The sequence below is a fragment of the Trachinotus anak genome, unplaced genomic scaffold, assembly GCF_046630095.1.
Source record: "Trachinotus anak isolate AG129_WGS33_773 ecotype Australia unplaced genomic scaffold, CSIRO_AGI_Tana_v1 ptg000025l, whole genome shotgun sequence".
Lineage (NCBI taxonomy): Eukaryota > Metazoa > Chordata > Actinopteri > Carangiformes > Carangidae > Trachinotus > Trachinotus anak.
Genome location: NW_027273876.1, coordinates 7,573,832 through 7,593,152, shown reverse-complemented (window position 1 = coordinate 7,593,152; position 19,321 = coordinate 7,573,832). Strand labels below are relative to the sequence as shown.

Here is a 19,321-nt window from a genome sequence, read left to right as displayed (position 1 = left end):
ACATGGCCCACATTCACAGCCGCCTCCCACGTCACTCTGCTCCTCAGAGAAAAAGCCCCTTTTGTTTCCCAGTGCATGGAGGGAGGGAGGTCTCTGGGGTGAACCGCCGCTCAGCTCCACCACTCCACCCGCCATCAGAAAAAAAAACAGGGACCGGACTTCCCACCCCTGCCTGGCGTCCTCCCTACTCACTCCCCGCTTCAGCACACAAACACAGGCTCATCAGTAGTACCATTACTACGGTTGTGATTGTCTTTTCCTGCTACTTAATTGGGTCAGTCTACATTGTTGCATTAAAGACGTCTCAAACAATGACCTTGCTGTTAATGCCTGTGCTCTGCTAGTAACCTTCATGGAAGAATTCCTTTATTCAGATTCTTTACTTAAGGGAAAGTAGAAAAACCGCAGTGTAAAAACACAGTTTCATCAGACAGATGTACTTGTGTTAATGTGTTATGTGCCATGTATTTGATTATATAGAGTATTACAGATTAACATTATTATGTTATCTATATTATATGTTATTAACATGTATGTTTTGGGAGTTTTCAAGTAGAGTATAAATATCTCAAAGTACAATATATTATTATTATATTATATGATAATATAATAATATATATGTATTTGTATTAGCTAGTGGTTGAATATGACATACTGAATATAATGTATCAGTAGTGTGTAGTGTGTATGTATATATTTGTATATATGCACTATACACTATACTTATATATTAAATTCAGTATGTCATATTATATTCAACCACTAGCTAATACAAACATTCTTCCTGTACATCTAAAAGCACAAACCTTCACAATTTCATATGTAAGAATTTGCTGTCGTTTGAGTTCATTTGCAATTTTGCCACATCCACCATTCACTTCATATTCTGTCTGAATAGACAGAAATATAGTCCGGAGCTGGCATCCCAAAGTTTGTGAGTGAAGAGGCTGAAATAAAGTACTTACAAATGACACATTTAAAACTGTGTTTATTTGTATAGAAATATGCTCATGTTTTACATAACTTTGTAGTTACAAATCGTAAAAAGAAAGAATATTAACGCTATTAGCATCACAAAGTTTCTCTCAAACAAACGGGAGCATAGATCTCACAGAGAAGCCTGATGTTACTGTGTGAAATGTTAAGCTCTTCAATATACTTTACAGGTGGTGTGTGCGTGCAGCTTGTTGCTCGGTAAGAGTGAAAGGGGTTTTACTAAGAGTAGCTCTCAAAGTAGTCTCCATTTCTGTCCATCATGTACCCGCGTACTACTGAAGAACGTCAGAGGAACGGACACTCCTTCTAGTGCAGAGAATTTGTACAAACCTGTTGTGAATTCTCTCCAAACATAGTACAGTGAAGGCAATCAGGGTTACAGAGAAATATTAGAGACCCCAGTCTCTGAGCCAACATTAATACATCATTTTTATATCAGTTCTATTTCCTCCACCCGAACCCATCCTCCCGACTTCCTTGTTCTCCTGAGACACAGTTGAGATACCGCACAGTGGGGGAGTAGCCTCTGACTACAAAAAGTCCCCAAAAATGGGCCTTTAGCCCACGAAGCTCCTGCTCAGTCTCTCCTTGAGAAAAAAAAAAGACAAGTGCTGGGTCTGCATTAGCTTTCCACTTGCTTTGTCCTTAAGACTATCAGTACTGTTTACTGTACCACCTGGTGATAAACTTTCAGTCCCCTAAATTAGCTTCCCCCAAGAGGAAGGCAGTCCAGCTCAGTTCCTCTCAATTTGCTCAATGTCGAGCTCGCCTCCAAGCTGATACACGTCCTTCCTCATGCTACACAGCCCCGCCCACAGAGGCTCACTGTCCTTCCCATTCGTTGTCCCCGGTGTCACATCGCCACAGCCTGTGGAGTTCCAGTCCACCTCCTCAATTGTGGGGTCCGACGGCACGTTCCCGGTGATGTCGCCCTCTTTGGTCTGAGGCTGGGCGTCCTCCAAGCCGTGTTCGTTTGCTGATGAGTCGTCGGCGTCGCACTGAGCGTTGCTCGTCAGAATGTGGAGGGCCTGGCTGGACTCACAGCTGTCTTCGCCTGTGATTCCAGGGCAGCTAAGACTGTGGAAATTCCTAAGTTTCTGTGGAAGGAAAGAAAGGTAATTTTTTTAGAAGCATAAAATTTATGTTCACACGGAAACAAGGATACACTTAAACAAATATGCCAAATCTTTGGTCTGGTAGGAGTCCATAGTCTCCATGGTGATGACATATTTGGAGAGGAAATCAAAAGCATTTCCTTCATTTGGGGCTATGACCCGTGTCCTAAGTAGCACACAAACAAAACTAAACGCATAGAGCCGTCTTATGAAAACAATCCTTCTACTGTACTCATATAGTGTGGGTGAGTCAGTGAGGTCAGAGCTGGACACTGGGCAACAACCACTATAATATAAAAAAGTCAAAAATTTGAAGGGTATAAATTTAGCCTGCATTACAAACTGGAGCAACTGGTAGTTGGATGAGTGAGGCTATGTGAGCTGAGGTCCAACAGGAGCCAAGGCAGCAAGTGGCCAGATACCCAGAGGGCAGACATCAGTAATGTCGGCCTTTTGACTCCGCTGGCCTTTCGTTGGCATTGCACAATGAACACATACATCTGGGGAACCCAGAAACTTCCATAGGCAAATCCACATGTGCCAACACTGCTGCAGGCATGTCCTGTGACAGCTGTGCATGCTGGAGCGGGAGGTTTTATGACCGAAGGCTTATCCAATTCTGTACAGCTAATGTGGAGAAGGCAGGACAGCTGCCTCATGCCTAACCACTACGGTGTTAGGCCAGAAGGACACGGGAGAATAGGGCCTCTGTGAAACCTCTTGTCACTTGTGTGCTTATGTAATACTTGACAAGCATGGGACTGTTGGGGATGCAGCTTACAGCCAAGTGTACAAACTATGGCTACAACTAACTGATAGTTTAAAGATTAATCTATTTTTTTTTTGTAGCGTTCAATAAGTTGTTTCATTAAAAGAAAAAAAAAAGACGACAAAGGCCCATCCCAACTTCCAAGAGCGCAAAGTGTCAAAAGAGATTCAGTTTATAATGATAAGAGATACAGAAAGGGCAAATATTTGGATCCTTCCAATTAAAGAAAATCCCTAATAACACAACATAGAGTTGTTCTACATTCAAAAGAAACGAGTAGTAGTAGTGATTATTTCTGCTACTCATTGATGTAATAAAACAAAATTTTCCCAAATAATGGTTAACTGAGCTGTTTTTAATTGTTTATGTTACAGGACAGCTATGCTAGCGGCTTAGCAATGCTTTGATTTCAATGCTAACATGCCGATATTTATCAGGTATAATGTTTACCATGTTAACCATGTTTGTTTAGTGTACCTGTGTGCTAATATTTGCTAATTAGCAGAGAAATTCTGAGCTGATGATGGCGCTAAAGGAGAAGCCAGTTACGACACAAATGTTATGGCAGTCCATCCAGTAGTTGTTGAGACATTTCAGTCAGGACCACAGTGGTGCACCAACTGACCAGAACTGAGCTATGCCACTAGCATGGCTGAAAACTAGCATGGCTAAATAGAGACGAGCTTAAAATCTTCACTTGAGAAAAGCTAGAGCCATAAATGTTTGGGATTTTATTTGATATATTACTTAAAATGCTAAATTGATTATCTGTTGGTCCACTACTCTTTTCGGCTCTATTGTGAGCACAACAATATTCACACAGTCCTGATTTATTACCCATCAAAAGCTCTGATCTGCAGATATAGAGACCAAGGTAGTCCGAGCTATGAATAAGGTAGGAGGAGAAGGGAGGTGAAAATCAAAGTTATGATCCACATTTTCAAGTGGACAGCAGTGAGAAAGGTCTCTGCCGCGGGCAGCAGTAGATCAAAAGGGGCCCTGCTGTTTTTCTTGGCTCTGGCCAAACGGGTACATTTGTCAGCACCAGGCTGGTGTCACATTGCTGCCCTCTGCATTTGCACTTCACTCTCAACAGTCAGATTTCTGGCCCAGACCATGGGACCAGACTGATAAGGCTGTGAGTAGTCTGGGATATAGCAAAACAGTGGCATCAACATTAGCCAAACCGAGTAAAGCTCTAACTTGGAGCACAGTGTCCTCGCACAACTTTCTGCACCACATTACAAAGCGGGGTCATGAGAAGTGCTGCTGGTGTCCACTTTGCCTGCTACTATAACACCCCCCCCACCGCCCCACCCCCCCATCCCAATGAAATGGAGAGAAGAGCAGAAAGTCCCCTCATCCATACTGACCTTGACTCTCCGTCAATATAAGCTGATCAATAGCTCATGAGGCCTGGTTGTGGCAGTGATCCACCCACTGAGCTGAATTTACAGAAATCAATATCTCTTTACCCAACTCGCATCTCTCCTGTGCGACGATCTATAACCTCTGCCACAGCTGCTCCACTTCCTGACATTCACGGAGCCGCAGTGAGCCACGCAGAGGGTAGCGATTTCTCCCAGGGTAAACTACACCTCTGTGGCGTATGGATGAGAGGACACTTTAGAGACACACTCAGCACTGTGACCAATCCTTGAATAGTAAGGTGACTTTGAATACTGATAGGGTGACGCGTGTGAGCGCGATAAAGCCCTTGAGCTGAGTGCCGAGCAAGCTTACTCTATCATCACAAGTGAACATCTTTTCCACAGAGATTTCCTGAACCTTCGCAACACAGCTGAACACGTCAGACTCTTTAGTTGTTCTAAACAAATCAACAGTCCAAAACCTGAAGATATAAAATTTACAATCACAAAAAAACAAGAAGAAAAGCAACAAGTCCTCTTTAAATAATTAAGGGATTTTCAAAATTATGGTCAGTTAATAACTCTGATTGAATTATTAGCACTGGTTATGGGTTTAGTTGTGCAACTTGGCCAAAATGTCTAGAGCTCATTTTCTCCGGGGTTTGCCTCTAAACCAGAGTCACTTGAGAGAAATTTAAAAAAAATCTTAAATCAAACAAACAAAAAAATATTTAAGCTTATATATAATACAATCAATGGTTTCCTTGAGCTTAGCTGAAAACCAGTATAACAGCAGAGCGTGGAACACAATCCACAAACAGCAGGAAAAATCCAGTGCTAACAATCTCAGCACCCTGACGTCCCTCTGTAAAAATATTGTTGGTTGCCTCGCCTAGGGCTCTTTTCTCCGCGCTGACCTCGTCCATGTTTGGAGTGCGTGTGGCGTCGTCTTGTCGTGTCACAGCAGCGCTGTTGTTAAGACACTGCTGAACTCTGGGTGACTTTCTCATAGGGGCCAAGTCCAGCTCTGTGTTTATGATCCAGCCGGTGTACGTGTGAAACTTTACTATGTGTGTGCTTGTGGGGCAAAAAGACAAATGTCTGCCAGGACGTGCAGATAAAACAGACTTGTCTTTTGAAACATAGTCAACATCAGAAGTGGATCAGCTCAAGCCAGTGCTTTCATCAGATCATTTCTTTGAGTACAAACTCTTCCAATCCACTGACTGACCTCTTGCTTCCCACTTTTATCCAGTAACACATTAAAAAGCGCATACTTGGCTTCATGCTCTGCGAGTAAAAATACAAACCCACATAATGGAATGTGACCCAGAACAGGCCTGCATGAATGAACGATCACCATCATTTCATGACAATGCCTGCAGAAATACTTTGAGGTGTGCTGAGGGAGAACAGACACAATGGCGTGACCTTAGCTGGAAGTGTTTGTTTATCCAACATGGACGGAGCAAATTGCCCCAACAACAGAGGATAACCAGCGAATGTTAGTTAGACTGATGGACCTAACAGAGCCTCCAGCTGGCAAGACCATTTCCTGAGGGGCTTGTCTTAAGCTTTGGACAGTGATCTTTTAGAACGCACGTTCAAACAATAAAAGAATGCAGCTAGCAGTTGCTTCTGATAAATTATCTAACATGCTCAGATGCAACATTAAATATACTGTTAAACAGACTGTTTGAAGCATCAAGAGCATATGTACTTATTATATTTTAAAACAAACTGCAGCAGAGATTGCAGTACTTCATCAGTGGATATTGTCCTGATTAAATAAAGCAGTTTGTTGCTGTGTGACACTTCTAAGCACCAACCTGGGTCATCTTTGCCAGATCCAGTGAAGGCCTCTGTTTGTGTGTGTCAGCTGGTCTCCTGCGTTTCACACCGATTTTCTTGTCATTGAGGACACACGGCTGTGAGCGACTGCGGGGGAGACCCCCCTGTCCACCACGGCGCTCCAGCTCTGGAGTGGAGTCAGGGGAGCTGGGTGGAGAGGGTCCACGGGGCTCAGGGAGGCAGATTTGTTCATGAGAGAGGTAGAGGGGCTGCGCTGAGGGCTCGGAGGACAGGGGCATAGAGGAGGAGGGTGTCAGACCAGTGAAAGCGGAAGGGTACGGGAGGCGCTGGGCGAAGCAGGGCAGCTCCAGGGTGTTGGAGCGGGCGGGCAGGCTGAAGCTGGAGCTGCGCTGCATGGCTGGAAAGCCGAGCTGCATGTTTCCAACGCTGCTGCGCTGGACGCTGCCCCCGCTGTGGCACCTCCTCTTCTCCACCGCCGTCCACACACGAGAGCCCTGAGGGCGCCAGGTGGAGCGGCAACCGCCAAGCTCGTCTGAGCAAGACAGGGACCGGCATTGCCGCTTGCTGGGGGGTGCGGTTGAGTGCGAGGATGCAGCCTCAGTCAGGCTGAGGTCCTGCAACAAGCTGGTGATTGTGCTTGAAGTGGAGCCAACATCCCAATCCCAGTGGGCTGAGCTCTTGCGCACCTCAGGCAGGACGTCCCACAGGCTCTCCAGGCTGGTTCCAACTGGCCTCTGCTGTATGGCACAGCTATGACCGACCTCATGCCACCGACTTGTCTCTGCAAGAAAGGACCAGATTTATTTTAACTCAATAACTTTTCAAAATTGGGTTAAGACCCTGTTCCAAAATATAGAAAATAATTTCCGGACTTCTGTCTGTAATTTACACCAAAACAGAAGTCTTGATTTTGAGGGTTTTTCATACTGTGTAGTTGTGTGTGTGATTGAAATCAGTCCAATTCTTTTTTATGTACAAACTCAGCATTTTTATTAATGTATCAATCAAGGCTCCCGACATCTGCCAGCAGATGTTCAAGTAACTCTGCAGCTCTACTTGTAACTTGTTAAACTCTCCCTCCCACTTTCTATTTTTCATCAGCAGTGACATCATTATCATCACTGCTCGGGGGCTTCATTTTATTTCCTAGTGTCAAATTTACACTTGGAGTTTAAAAAACTAAACAACAACACATCAGACTCAGCGTGCAGGGTGTGCAAACCCCCTCAGAACAAAACACAATATCAGATTCAATAGAGCCACGAACGTCCATGACACTGCTCCAGTCTCAGTCAGTGTGTTGGTCCCAGCATGTGTACTTTGTATTGACGCTACTCACTGCTTTGTATAATTAGCACTAAAAATAAATCCTGTCCTCCAGGCTGTGTCACAGTCTGTGAGCTGATTGGGAAAGGGAACGGAGCTCAATGTGTAACTGACTCGATATCAAACCTTGTCTCTGCTAGAGCAACGCTTGATAAAAATGTCAATAACCCATCGTAAAAATTCTGACTTAAGTTCATCATCATGTTTCCTGTTGTCCTATAAGAGATCTGTGTCAGACCAACTGACGACCTGCAGTTACTGATTGTCTCTGTGCCAGCACCATAGTTACTATGCCAGGAAAGCACCTGTTATTGTCACAACAGAAACTCGCTTGAATTGCTGAATGGGTCAGCCAACTGAACTGGTCAGTCAACTCTGAGTTAGAGACTAAACATCGAGGCCACTGCCCACCCCTGGTATGCAAAAGGTCTTTTCTTCTCTACTGGAGATAAAATCCTCAAAATACCATCTACAGTACACGGGCAGGACGAGGAACAAAGGGCAGCGTTGACAACACCTACTGGTACTGCAGCGTTCTGTGCCAAGACTTTGCCAGTCTTACACACTCAGTGCCAAGTTACTATGAGGACAGAATACATTTTAACCTTTTAATACGGTGACTGTGAAGGCTGTTCCTCCTACAGCAAGGTAAATGAAGGATATGAGGTTTTGTATCCATATCCTAATTTTCAAGTCATGTCCACAGTTCCAAAGCACTCAGGAGTGACGGGAGATCCCTGACAGAGATAAGCCGCTGACACATAATCATTAACACAGGTTGGCAGAAACACCTTTCAGGCCTATTTCACATAATGCTGTGTGACCATCAACCACATTTAGCAAAGACTGACTTCTGCCAATATTTTCCCTGAAATGTTGCAATACAACATTTCCCTCCAAACCACCGCTGTCACTAAACACCGGACAATTTCTGGCCCCTCTAAGCTGCCCTGGACAGGCCAAGTACATAATAACAGGTTATGTTACAGTTGGGATGTAAGGCACACGGACTGACAACAGCTGCCCAGACAAAGAAGAAATATAACATAGGGTTTGGGGAAATGACAAAATATAATGTGAGATGACATTTCAACCCTCGGCAACACTGCTATACTGTGTGATTCATAGAAAAGCAGCAATTCCTTTAATATGTCTGCTGCTGTTAGGCCATTATAGACAATTTTATATCAATTTTAACCTCACAAGAACTGGCATCAATGTGACTAAGTACCTTGTTTTATAGGTATTTAAAGCTGACAATTCCATATTTCATTTATTAACAGTTTCTTGACTGAATTTCCAGAAAAATAAACTATTACTAAATTACTACTTTGGTTAATTACTACTGAAATTAACTGTTTCATCCATACATGTGTGAATGTGTACGTGGATGAGAGAGATGACACAGTCTTACCCATGAGTCCACAAGAGAAAAGTGCAGTCCCCTGGCTCATGGTCTGTGCCTGGAACTGTAGAAATGTAGAAAAGGACTCAGCGTCAGCTTGCCAAAAAAACAGAAACTCACAGAAAAAGCTTTTAAAAAATCAATAAATGAAAGTAAAAATCATAAACTATTGGAACGTCAAATGTGTAACTGGTCCCAAGGGTGTATTTTGTAGCACATTTTTTGCTGCTGAGCGATGCAGACCACGCCATCAACAAAGAGGGAGTTCCACCATAAATGCCTCTGATTGACGCTCAGCCCCAGAGCATGATGATTTCATTTCACGTGGCTGAGAGGGCAAACTCGGCCCATATTAGTTGGGGAATTTTCTCACTCTGTGCTGGCAGAAAGAAGAGTCTGCTGCATGGATGCTGATTAGAAAATGAGTCAGAGTTGCTCAGCCTAGTAGAACTAGAATACTCTATTGTTATTTCGATTTAAGTAAATGGAACACGGAGGATTCAATACCAGATGACAAAAACCCTGGTGACAACAGTTGGCCGCAATTATGATGCAATTATCAGTAATTGTAACAAAAACATTCCTAAGTCACTTCAGCTTCAACATCCATATAGCTCTTTTAACATCACTTCCTGAGATTCAGTAAGGCAAGACTTTGGAATTTTCCTACAAATTTGACTCAAGGGAAGCTAAAAGTCAAATTTAAGTTCTGATTAAAGTTGACAAAATGGAAAATAAAATCTGGAGCCATAAAACTGCTGTGGAGCGATCAGTGGCCGGTAACAATTTCCTGAATTAGAACAGGACTTTGTCGTCTTCCCCCTTGACAACCGCAGTTGAGGCCTGTTGGCAAGGTTTCATATAAACACAAAATGACACATTTCACAAAAAAAATAAAAAATGCTTGTACAAGTAGAAAATAACTTCTCACCGGGCCCAAATCTGTCCTTTTGGATGTTACATCGTCGGCACCCTTCTTTTCCAGTGTTTTCTTGAAAATGATTACCATGGCAACACACATCCTTGTACCAAGTTGTTCCAGTGAGGGCAAGAAAAGCTGGAGGCCATCTTGACGGGCATGGTGTGAGCAGGCTGGTTTCTCATAAGCTTAAGACAGCAGCCCTCAGCTCCTAAAGGAATGTGCTTCACTCCTCGGCCCAATCCTGATCAGACACACAAAGATGAGCACAGGATTAGAATTCAGTACATTTCTGGCATTCTGTTGACCATATAAGCAGAGAGCAATCCAGCTTGATTGGGGAGAACAGATCCCCTGGGTGGAGGCTCTGAAACGTGTGATGATTTGAAAAGTTTGTAGCTTGCTCCTTGGTGGACGATGAAAGCTGGATTCACTGCAGAAACAACTATGTGACGCCAATAGAGTCCATTGTAACTGCTGTGAATCCAACCTGACTATAGCTTCCTCCCGAGCTCCAAACTTTTCAGTGGTACCCTTCGCGCCTACCTCCTCTGAATCTACCCTCCACATGGGCAACCTGTTCAACCTCTACAAAAGTGAAAGATAGGAGTTCAGTGGTTTGACAAGCTCCTTAAATTCTCAAGCGAGCGAACAAACATTACCAGCAAGCACTCTGACGTAGGCATGCTGTAGGTGTCTGTAAATTGAAATTACACTGCATTTTCACTTCCACATGGTCTCTCCAGTGAGTCACCAAAAGTGGAACTCTATACCTTGTTTTGCTCTTGCCTGTCCATGTGGAGGATTATCAGTCATCTGAGAGAATGAGTTTCCTCAAAGTGTTCCACACTGGAGCACACTGAGAGGAATAGAGCAAAGTCAAAGTTGTGTAATTGAATCCTCAGGGGCTGGCTGGGAATAGCTGACCTTGCGGTTATCAAAACAACCCTCTTCACATTAGTGCTGCACCACAATTACAGTAAAACAGCTGATTAATCACAGATGAAAATCTATATAATCATCACAGAAGATTTTTACTACCACCAGGTCAGTTTGACTTAAGTAAGTAAATAAAGCTTTATTTATATAGCACTTTTCAAAACACACAGTTACAAAGTGCTTAACATAAACACACAAAATATCAATGAAAAGCAAAAAATAATAAGTTACAATATAAAACACAGCACAATGAAAGACAGACCAAACTATAACAAACCAAAACCAAACCATGAGACAAGAATGGGGGTCTATAAAAAAGACGTGTCTATAAAGATGGGGTTTTTTTAGAAGCCACTTAAAACAGGCCACATATCAAGCAAATCTGATAGATTGGGGAAGACGTCCTCTGAGGGTTGGTGCTCAAACAATCAAAGGCGCGACCACCTTTTGTTTTGCAGTTTGAGCAGGGGATGTATGAAAGGTCAAGATTTGAGACCAAGATGTGGAATGAGGAACGAGATCAGAAATGTAACTGAACTTTTAAAGGAAGCCAATGGAGGGAAGCAAGAACATGGGTAATGTGGGTCCTACCGCTTGTCCTAGTCAGCAGCCTGGCAGCTGCATTTTGACTGTGAATGATTTAGAGCAGCTTGAGGAAGGCTTAGTCACATGATGGTCCCAAGTCATATACTGATCAAAGATGATTGTGTGATTCTTAGGAGCAAATGACGCAAAGGAGGTATGTACAATGACAAGAGGATTGGTCCAAAGGCCTGACCCCACGCATATCTATTCTAATATGTAAGAATAACAATGTAGACTTTAGAGCTGTACGACCAGAAATGCCCACCCCTATGTCAGGTAGGGGACTGAAACGAAGTGCAGTGGCCACACGCTGGTCATATGATGCCTGCAAGGTCAGAGAGTGTCTGTTTGAATGACAGAACAACTGCATGCAGAAAAAAAGAGGGAAACAGAAAGAGACGGTGTACGTGAAACAAAAGAGCACTCTGTGCAGAAGATGAGACACCGTGGGAAACAAAAGAGGCGACATCAGAGGTTGCGGGTGGTGGGGTGGAGTGTGTGTGTCTGTGTCTGTGCAGGGAGGGGGGGCAGCATCACAAGACAAGAGGGAGCTGACATACTGGAGGTGGTGTTTGCATTCAGCCTATGATTTCCATTATTAACACTTATCACGTCAGGAAAACAGCTTCAACAGAAGGATGTTTTTAGCCGAGTTCTACGAGGAGATCATCGCGGTTCAAGGACGTCTGGCAGCTTTAATTTATGGCCATGGTGAACAGAAAAGAACGAATCAAAGCACGGGGCTGGACTAGGGCGGGCCAGCTTACACTGTGCGTGACCATTAACCACACAGATCTGTGTTTCACAGTAGAGATAACTCGAGACGTGCTGGGGGAGAGGAAACAGTTGTTTATATATTACCCTTAATGACTCAGTGATGGATGCAGATGGCATTGACACAGAGAGAAAAAAACCTCGCCCATAGAATTTAAACTGGCAAAGACAAGAAAGCTCTTTAACATGATGTTTACCCTAACAAAAAATACACTAAATGATGTTTTCCTTCCCTAGAAAAATGGAACTGTAGCCTGACATTTGAACTTTAAACTGTAAACACCATCCATTACTTTTAGTTACAGGGAACTGCAAAAACGTATCATCTTTCTCAAGCTCGGGCATTACATTTTTATCCCATAAATCTCAGCTGAGCACTTTAAATGGGCGAGGATTATACCATAATTATAAACATTCCTTGGCTACATGACATAAGTTGTACATACAATTATAGAAGCCTAACCTTGCCCCACAGGGGTGACAGTTTGTGAATAGAAAACATGTTGAGAGGTGCCGGTAAAGGGCAGCTTGTTTTCTCTTGTACAGACAAACCCGTAAACCAAATATAAAAGCCAAGGTATGGTTTCCAATGCTTAATGGATACACCCAATGCACTCAACTCATACTGCATGAACTGCTGTGTATAAAGATGCAGATGAAGCTATAATCTGCCGAATGAGGTTTCTAGAATTTCTGCCCGAGGGGCGCTGCTCCCCTTCTGACGTCAAAACCTGAATCACCTTCATAACGATGCCGGTATTATCTGGAATCAGTGGGAGTCTCTTCGCTTCTGCAGCTTGATAGCTCTTTATCTGGGTTGAAGCAGCAGCCACCATGACAACTGAGAAGTCTAATCGCTAAGAAGGGGAAGAAGGTTGCAGGACGTTTCCATCACATGCAAAAGAGGCTGCTGACTGACTGCAACGAAGTGACAGTGGCAGCGCAGGCCTTCCTGCCAGACAACAATAACGCTGCCTTGGACGGGCTGATCGGACGCCACGCTTCCTTTTGAGGTTACCAAAAGCCTTTCAATCATCACTACTTCAGGGTGTCAGAAGTAGCAAACTATCACTAAGCCTAAATGAGTCCTTGATAGGACAAGAGAGGAAACCACAGAGAGGACTGGGTCAAATGTAAAGCGGAGGCCTGCTTTGGAGTCAGCTCAGTTTCGGAAAGCCTGAACAGACCCTGCTTTACTTTCTATACAAGTTCAGACACAAGAATGCTATTATCATATGTGACACTTTTATAAGACTCTTAAATCTCAGTGCAGTTCAAAAAAGACTACAAACTGTCAGCTTAGCCATTACAATAGGCGTCTAAACTGTGGTCACCCATGAAAGCTCTGTTTCCCAATTAGAGCAGCTTTTCCATACATTGCTTAGACTGTAATCCCACGGGTTAGGCCAACATTACATAAGGATTTGGCAGCTTTGTGTCTGACTGACAATTAGAGTTAATGCTAATCTATTCTATAGCACTGGTGGGACAGCTGGTGGAAAACACTTTTTGATATCATTGCTGCACCTCATACAGGCTTCTTAATAACACAATTTGTTGACTACTTTTAAGACCCTTTTGGATCTATTTCTGGCGCTATTACACATGCTTAAAAGTTTTTATAAAAGTTATCTGTGTAAGTTGTTACAAAACTTAACATAAGAGCTTAAATGTTAGGTTGAATTCTCAGACATCCTCCTTTGACATTCCTGCAGGCATGGCAGTTGGATCTGCATCCTGCTCTCAACAATCCCAGGATTGTGGCCGTCTCAGTAATCCGAGCATCTGCTGAGCACCTGAGACGGCCCGATTTGAAACCTAACTAAGGGATTTGTGCTGCTCTTCATTACCATACTGCTTGTGAAAGGAATGGTGGGTAAAAGTTTGGCTGTCCCATTCCAAAAGAAGGATTCCTTGGGAGAAAATATGCATGTTCCTAAAAAGCTTGTTTCCCCAGGCCATTGGCTCTGATGGCCTACTTCTGTGAGTTGCATGGCTTGTGCAGAATCCATATTTGGACTCAAGCACATTTGAGCAGTTTCCCATGTCATAATGGTGGCTGTGTTGACAGAACATGACATATAAGGCAGACAGAAATGCAGGGAACATAAAGACCGGATAACTGAACGACAAACCGGCAAACCAGTTTTTGCTTACTCTGCAGCACTGTTGCATCATTTTCACTGTGAAAATTCAAGATGTTGGACGGCCAAACCTTTCATTGTTAGTGTTGTCATTAATTAAGTGCCACAAAGGGCAGGTGCCGCCAAGTTTTGCTATGGCCGACTGACTGAAAAGAAATTTATGAAACTCAATGTAGGGCGCAGGCTAGCCCACAGCTGTCCGCATGCTCACAGAAATTAGGCAATGTCAAACAGGAGGCACACTCTACATTTAAAGCAGGGAGTGAATAGTCAGAAATGAGCATGGCCGGGAGGCTTCAATAGTAGTTATCGGGCTCATTTGAGGGCCTGGGGTACAGCCAAGGTCTCACAAGCATGCAGCTGCCCACTTACCATAAACACAAAGGCTCAGCATGGCTATGCATGGCAGCCAAGGAGGCCTACGTTTTAAAGCAGGCCTGCTGTTTAATTATCTCATACATAATCACTTGCACTGTATACATTTGTCCAGAACAAGAGCTTTGTTGAGCTCTGTAATCGAGGCTTTCAACAAACCTGTCCAAGTTGGAGAGAAATGTTGTCCACTTGAATGCTAAATCTAACAAACTCTCTTAATTACAAAGGGTTGAAGACACAACATCCTTCTACTTCCACAGCAGAATAACATTGCATGTAAATGGACCCAAATAAGAGTAAGTCACATCCACAGGACACAGGCCAATTAACTTTCAATCAAATTTAAGAGCGGAGGGGAAAGGGCACTCTTCAGTTTTACATGCAGGAATTTGTCCATCCCCCACACTGCATTTACACTGACCATACAACACAACAAGAGAAAGCCTGGAACAAAACTTTTTTTTTTTCCACATAAGTGTGATTGAACAATGTCATAACAGTGGTATTACACTACACAGGATCTTAGATAACCTTAAAACGTGGTTAAATGTTTTCAGCGATAAGACCAAGGAAAGAGGAATCATCTTCAAGCTCTGATAGGCAGCCTCTTTTGTACCTCAGCTAAAACCATTCAACAGTTTTTCAGATGAGCTTGCCAGCCCTCCAGGTGGATGCCTCTCAGTTTCAGAAGAAAAGGCCCTGAAAACTGAGCTTGTCCAAGTAACCAGCACAAACAGTCCCTAAAACCCCTTTTCCAAAATCCCTCATGAAAGGGAAATGAGTTTGGCAAAGAAATTGGTGTGACGGGAGCTCACAGAATGTTACACGCAGGCTACAGAGCAAACAGGATTTTGAACTCGAGAGAAAGGCCACAAGCCACTGATGATAAAATATGAAATGTACATTCTCAAAAAGTAAAATAACACACTTGTGCTTGAACAGTAAGCCTCCCGTTTTCTCTGTTTAGCTTATAATTTATGCATGTTCAGGCCACTCATGAACTTTAGCAGTCATAACCACGGCCATGGGACACCGAGGAGTTCAGGTTTAACAAGCTCTTGTGTTTATGATCCTGCTGAGCACTTAAACTACAGAATCTTTTGGATTGTGTGTCAGCCAGCCCTGTCTTCTTACCTGAGGGGAAGGTTGGCTGGGTGAAGATAAGACAACAACATTCCTGTGCACTGGCACAAACTGCGACAAACAAGATAGAGGTCTTAAGAAATTCAATTACAAATTACACGGTCACCAAATACTGTAATGTGGTCTCTGGTATAAAGGCATGCATCCCGTGCTTGTTTATAAATGTATTAAAAAAGGTCTCATACATCTTCCACAAAACAACACTGGTCTGTCTTGTCATGTGTGCCATGCATGAGTGAAAACCCAGTTTGCACTTCAAAGCTAGCCAAATCACATATTTTTTTTATAACTCTTTGTGAAATTTAAAGAACACTTGTTTACTTTTATCAACTAATCTGATTGAGTTTACATTTACTGGCAGATGGCAAACAAGCTAAGCACACTTTCTGCGGTTACATCGAGATGATAGTGACATGAGATCTGGTTAACCAGGGATCATTTTTAAGACTCTGCATATGTATGAACCTATTTAAACTTGCTGACACTTGTTTTATTAACCTTCCTGACAAAGTTTCACCTCATGATGTCTTTATCAATCTATTGGATGGTAATACACGTGTAATAAAAAGGGGAAAGAGCAGATCAAAATCAGTTTAAGCAACATTTATGTAAGTAATAACCCAGACAAGACAAAAGGGACATAGCTAATCCAGTACACATGAGGATAAGTTGCTAAGCTAACTAACTCCATGGACTCCATAAAGAGCTCTACTTTGTTACTGGACATTTGTAATTACGTCTGTCATCATAAAAAAAAAATCCCCATTCATGCGAATCACTCACTTTCAAAACCCCAAGAGAGCATCACCCTTTATATGAACTAGCTACAGCCCCTGAAGTTAGCCAGCACACAAACTTATTATTTGACTTAAAAAAAAAATAATAAATAAAAAACTACAACTCACAAGCATCACGGGGAGCGCCTCTGGTCTCCGGCAGCTGGTTAGTTTCGCTGGACCATGTTTTAGTTTTGCTTTAGCGGAGAGAATGAGCGAAAAAGGCGTCGGGCAGGAAGCAAGGCGAGCAGTTCACTCACGTCCTGCTCCTGCAAACTACAACATTGCCCCAGTGCACTACTGTCCAAGATTGCACGCTAATGAGCCTGTGACAACATACAGGGGCGATACCACTTCTGACAGGGGCGGGAGTGTCTCTGAAGAGTCGCTTGTGCCACTGAATATTTCAGTTTGACGCGAATTACTCGCATTATTGGACTCACCCTTGTTTCTGTTTCTGTCAGCCGAAGTTCGTGGAGGCAGAAAGTAAAAATATTAATCTCTATGCTACTTTTTTATGTCGAGCTCCACCCCCCCCCCTGCTCTTGTAACTAGTGGTCTGAGCCACCCTGCAGTAATGAAAAGTAATCACAGTTTTGAGCTGTGCATATAGACAAGGCACTTTCACAATATACAGTGGTGTAACTTGATAACCTGGCAACTGTGTGTGATTTACAGAGCCACATAGAGGGAGACAGGGCGAGATGTGTGTTATATGTACATTGCTGGTCCCCCCTCACAGTATAATAAGGGTTAGTCCTAAATAAATTCAATACAGTCATTACAAACAGATGTTCTCTTTCCAGGAAGTAAAGTCTGCCTCTATCATAGTGTACATCAGCATACAATGTATAATTATTTAACCATCCATGTTTGGTATTCACACACCGTGCAATGGTTGTACCTACAGTATAGTCACATGTGTATAATATTAATACCACTTAAGCTGGTGGTTTCAGACTTTTTTGTCTTCCAAACACTTAAAATCTATCCACCAATGAGAGATTTGTCCCAGTAATCTTGTGGAAAAACTGAATCTGAATGCTTTTTGCAAGTCTGAGTAGGAAAAACCGGTATTTCACAAGAAAATAAACATTAGAGCCTTTTTTTGTAGTGTTTTCTGTCTTGTTAATCATCATGTGAGCATGTGAGTTGGTGGCCACCTCAATACAGCTTGTTCATGTGTAATAGCAGAGTGTTTTTGTAGTTTCTGCATGTTTGGGTATTGTAATCACATTTAAACTTGTATTTGGGAGCTCACATGGTTGACACACTTGGTTATAATGCTAAATCATAGGCCTGATATAGGCCAATTACAGTTAATGTGTATTTGAAAAAGATAAATAACATCCCATAACATCACGTAGAGTAAGCTGATTTATTTTGTGAGGGCTGAAGTTAACACAGTGGGGCTCAGAAGGGTGGGGAGCTGAGGCTCACCCCTGGCAGACACCATTGTTAATCAAGGAGTAACATCTGTTGTGTGCCACTAATCTCCCCCAGACTGTCAGACTGTCGTACTGTCCTTCTCAGTTTTAGACTGTCTGCCTTTTGTGTTAAAGGGCACCAAGGATTTGTCTCCTCCACTATGTAGGGTACAGTGTGGGGGGGTGACAAGTTGTTTTTACCAAAACCCCTTCAGCATTCAGTAGAATATAGGGCATACCAAACTTTGCATGTTGTGTTTTGTTGTCCCAAAGAGCACTAATGACTCTGCAGATGATAAAAGCAGCTTATAATACAGGAGTAGGAGTTTTGCAATTCAGTAACTTTGGCAGTGTGTGTTGCGACTGTCAAAACCATAGGGGGCAGTATCCACCAATCACAGTGGCACATTAAGGTTACAAGATCGAACTAAAGTGTAATAGCTGCTGTGCTCAATTTTCTTTGACTGTCTTAATTTAACTGTAGTTACCATATGGTAAACAGTAAATAGGAGGTGAGCCTCCAAGTCCCAGTACTGAGACCCCATGCAGAATGCTGAATGCCATCTGTGTTTCACACTGGCTGCAGACAGATGGCTAAAGCACTCCTGTTACAGGAGCCATCTCTCCTCAACTTAAATGAACAGTTAATCCTTCCCTTTCCTAACAGAAGCCCATTTATGATTTAAGATTTAATTATTTGTTTTCATTCATTATTTTAAACAAATGCAATCAGTCCAGTTCATTCATTCCAAAGATGAATGAAGAATACAACTATTGTATACATAGTATTTCTGTTTGTCATTCTTAGAATCAGACACTTTCTTTAGGTGGGTACAAATCCCAGATACAGTCAACTCTTAAAAGTTTATGTTTGCTTAGAGGGTGTCACTTGAGCAAAAGAAAAACACTGACACCACTTGTCAAAATGCAGAAGTACAAGCATTTACACTAACTTTTTAACCACTAACTTGTGGTTGAAATTATTCTCCAGCGTTACTCAATGGGATACTATAACTACAGTCAGGACATAAAAAGAGCATATGGCTTACATGGAACGCCATCTAAATTTCACCGCTTCTCATCTATCCCACTAATCCTTGCCTATAATGTTTATAGCCACGTTAATTGAACTGGCACAGCTCTGTGGGTTTGAAGATCCCTTCTAAGAGGCTCTAAAGCCATGTTTTTGCCAAAGCATGCACATTGCTAAAACCTCCACAGCATCTGAAAGAGGTGCAGCTGTTCCTCCAGTAACGGTTCATGAAGGACTGTGTGAGTGAGTTATTTAGAAGAAAAAAGGGCAGCTTAGCTCAGAACAGTGATTATAATGTTTATATGATAAAGTAAACCAATAAAAACAACTAATAATCCTAGATCAGGCTATTTTAATACTGTAGGGGTAAAAATCTGGGATATTTAGTGAGGTGAGGGGGCCTTAAGTCACTG

General features: G+C 42.7%; 1 protein-coding gene across 1 annotated transcript; it reads right to left on the bottom strand.

The window, feature by feature from the left end:
* Nucleotides 1-971: 971 nt before the first annotated feature.
* Nucleotides 972-16,747, bottom strand: fam53b (family with sequence similarity 53 member B). The gene is made up of 5 exons (XM_071462567.1): nt 16,578-16,747; nt 9,725-9,956; nt 8,803-8,857; nt 6,080-6,843; nt 972-2,093 (listed from the first exon to the last, which is right to left on the bottom strand). The coding sequence occupies exons 2-5, from the start codon at nt 9,812-9,814 to the stop codon at nt 1,731-1,733; spliced, it is 1,272 nt and encodes a 423-aa protein (XP_071318668.1). The 5' UTR covers nt 9,815-9,956; nt 16,578-16,747; the 3' UTR covers nt 972-1,730.
* Nucleotides 16,748-19,321: the final 2,574 nt, after the last annotated feature.

What these genes read in the sequence shown, in the direction of transcription:
- fam53b (XM_071462567.1), bottom strand. Translation starts at nt 9,814, where the DNA reads ATGTGTGTTGCCATGGTAATCATTTTCAAGAAAACACTGGAAAAGAAG. An exon ending in AAAGGACAGATTTGGGCCCG is followed by an intron (nt 8,858 to 9,724) that starts GTGAGAAGTTAT and finishes ACATTTCTACAG; the next exon opens with TTCCAGGCACAGACCATGAG. An exon ending in ATCTGGCAAAGATGACCCAG is followed by an intron (nt 2,094 to 6,079) that starts GTTGGTGCTTAG and finishes TTCCTTCCACAG; the next exon opens with AAACTTAGGAATTTCCACAG.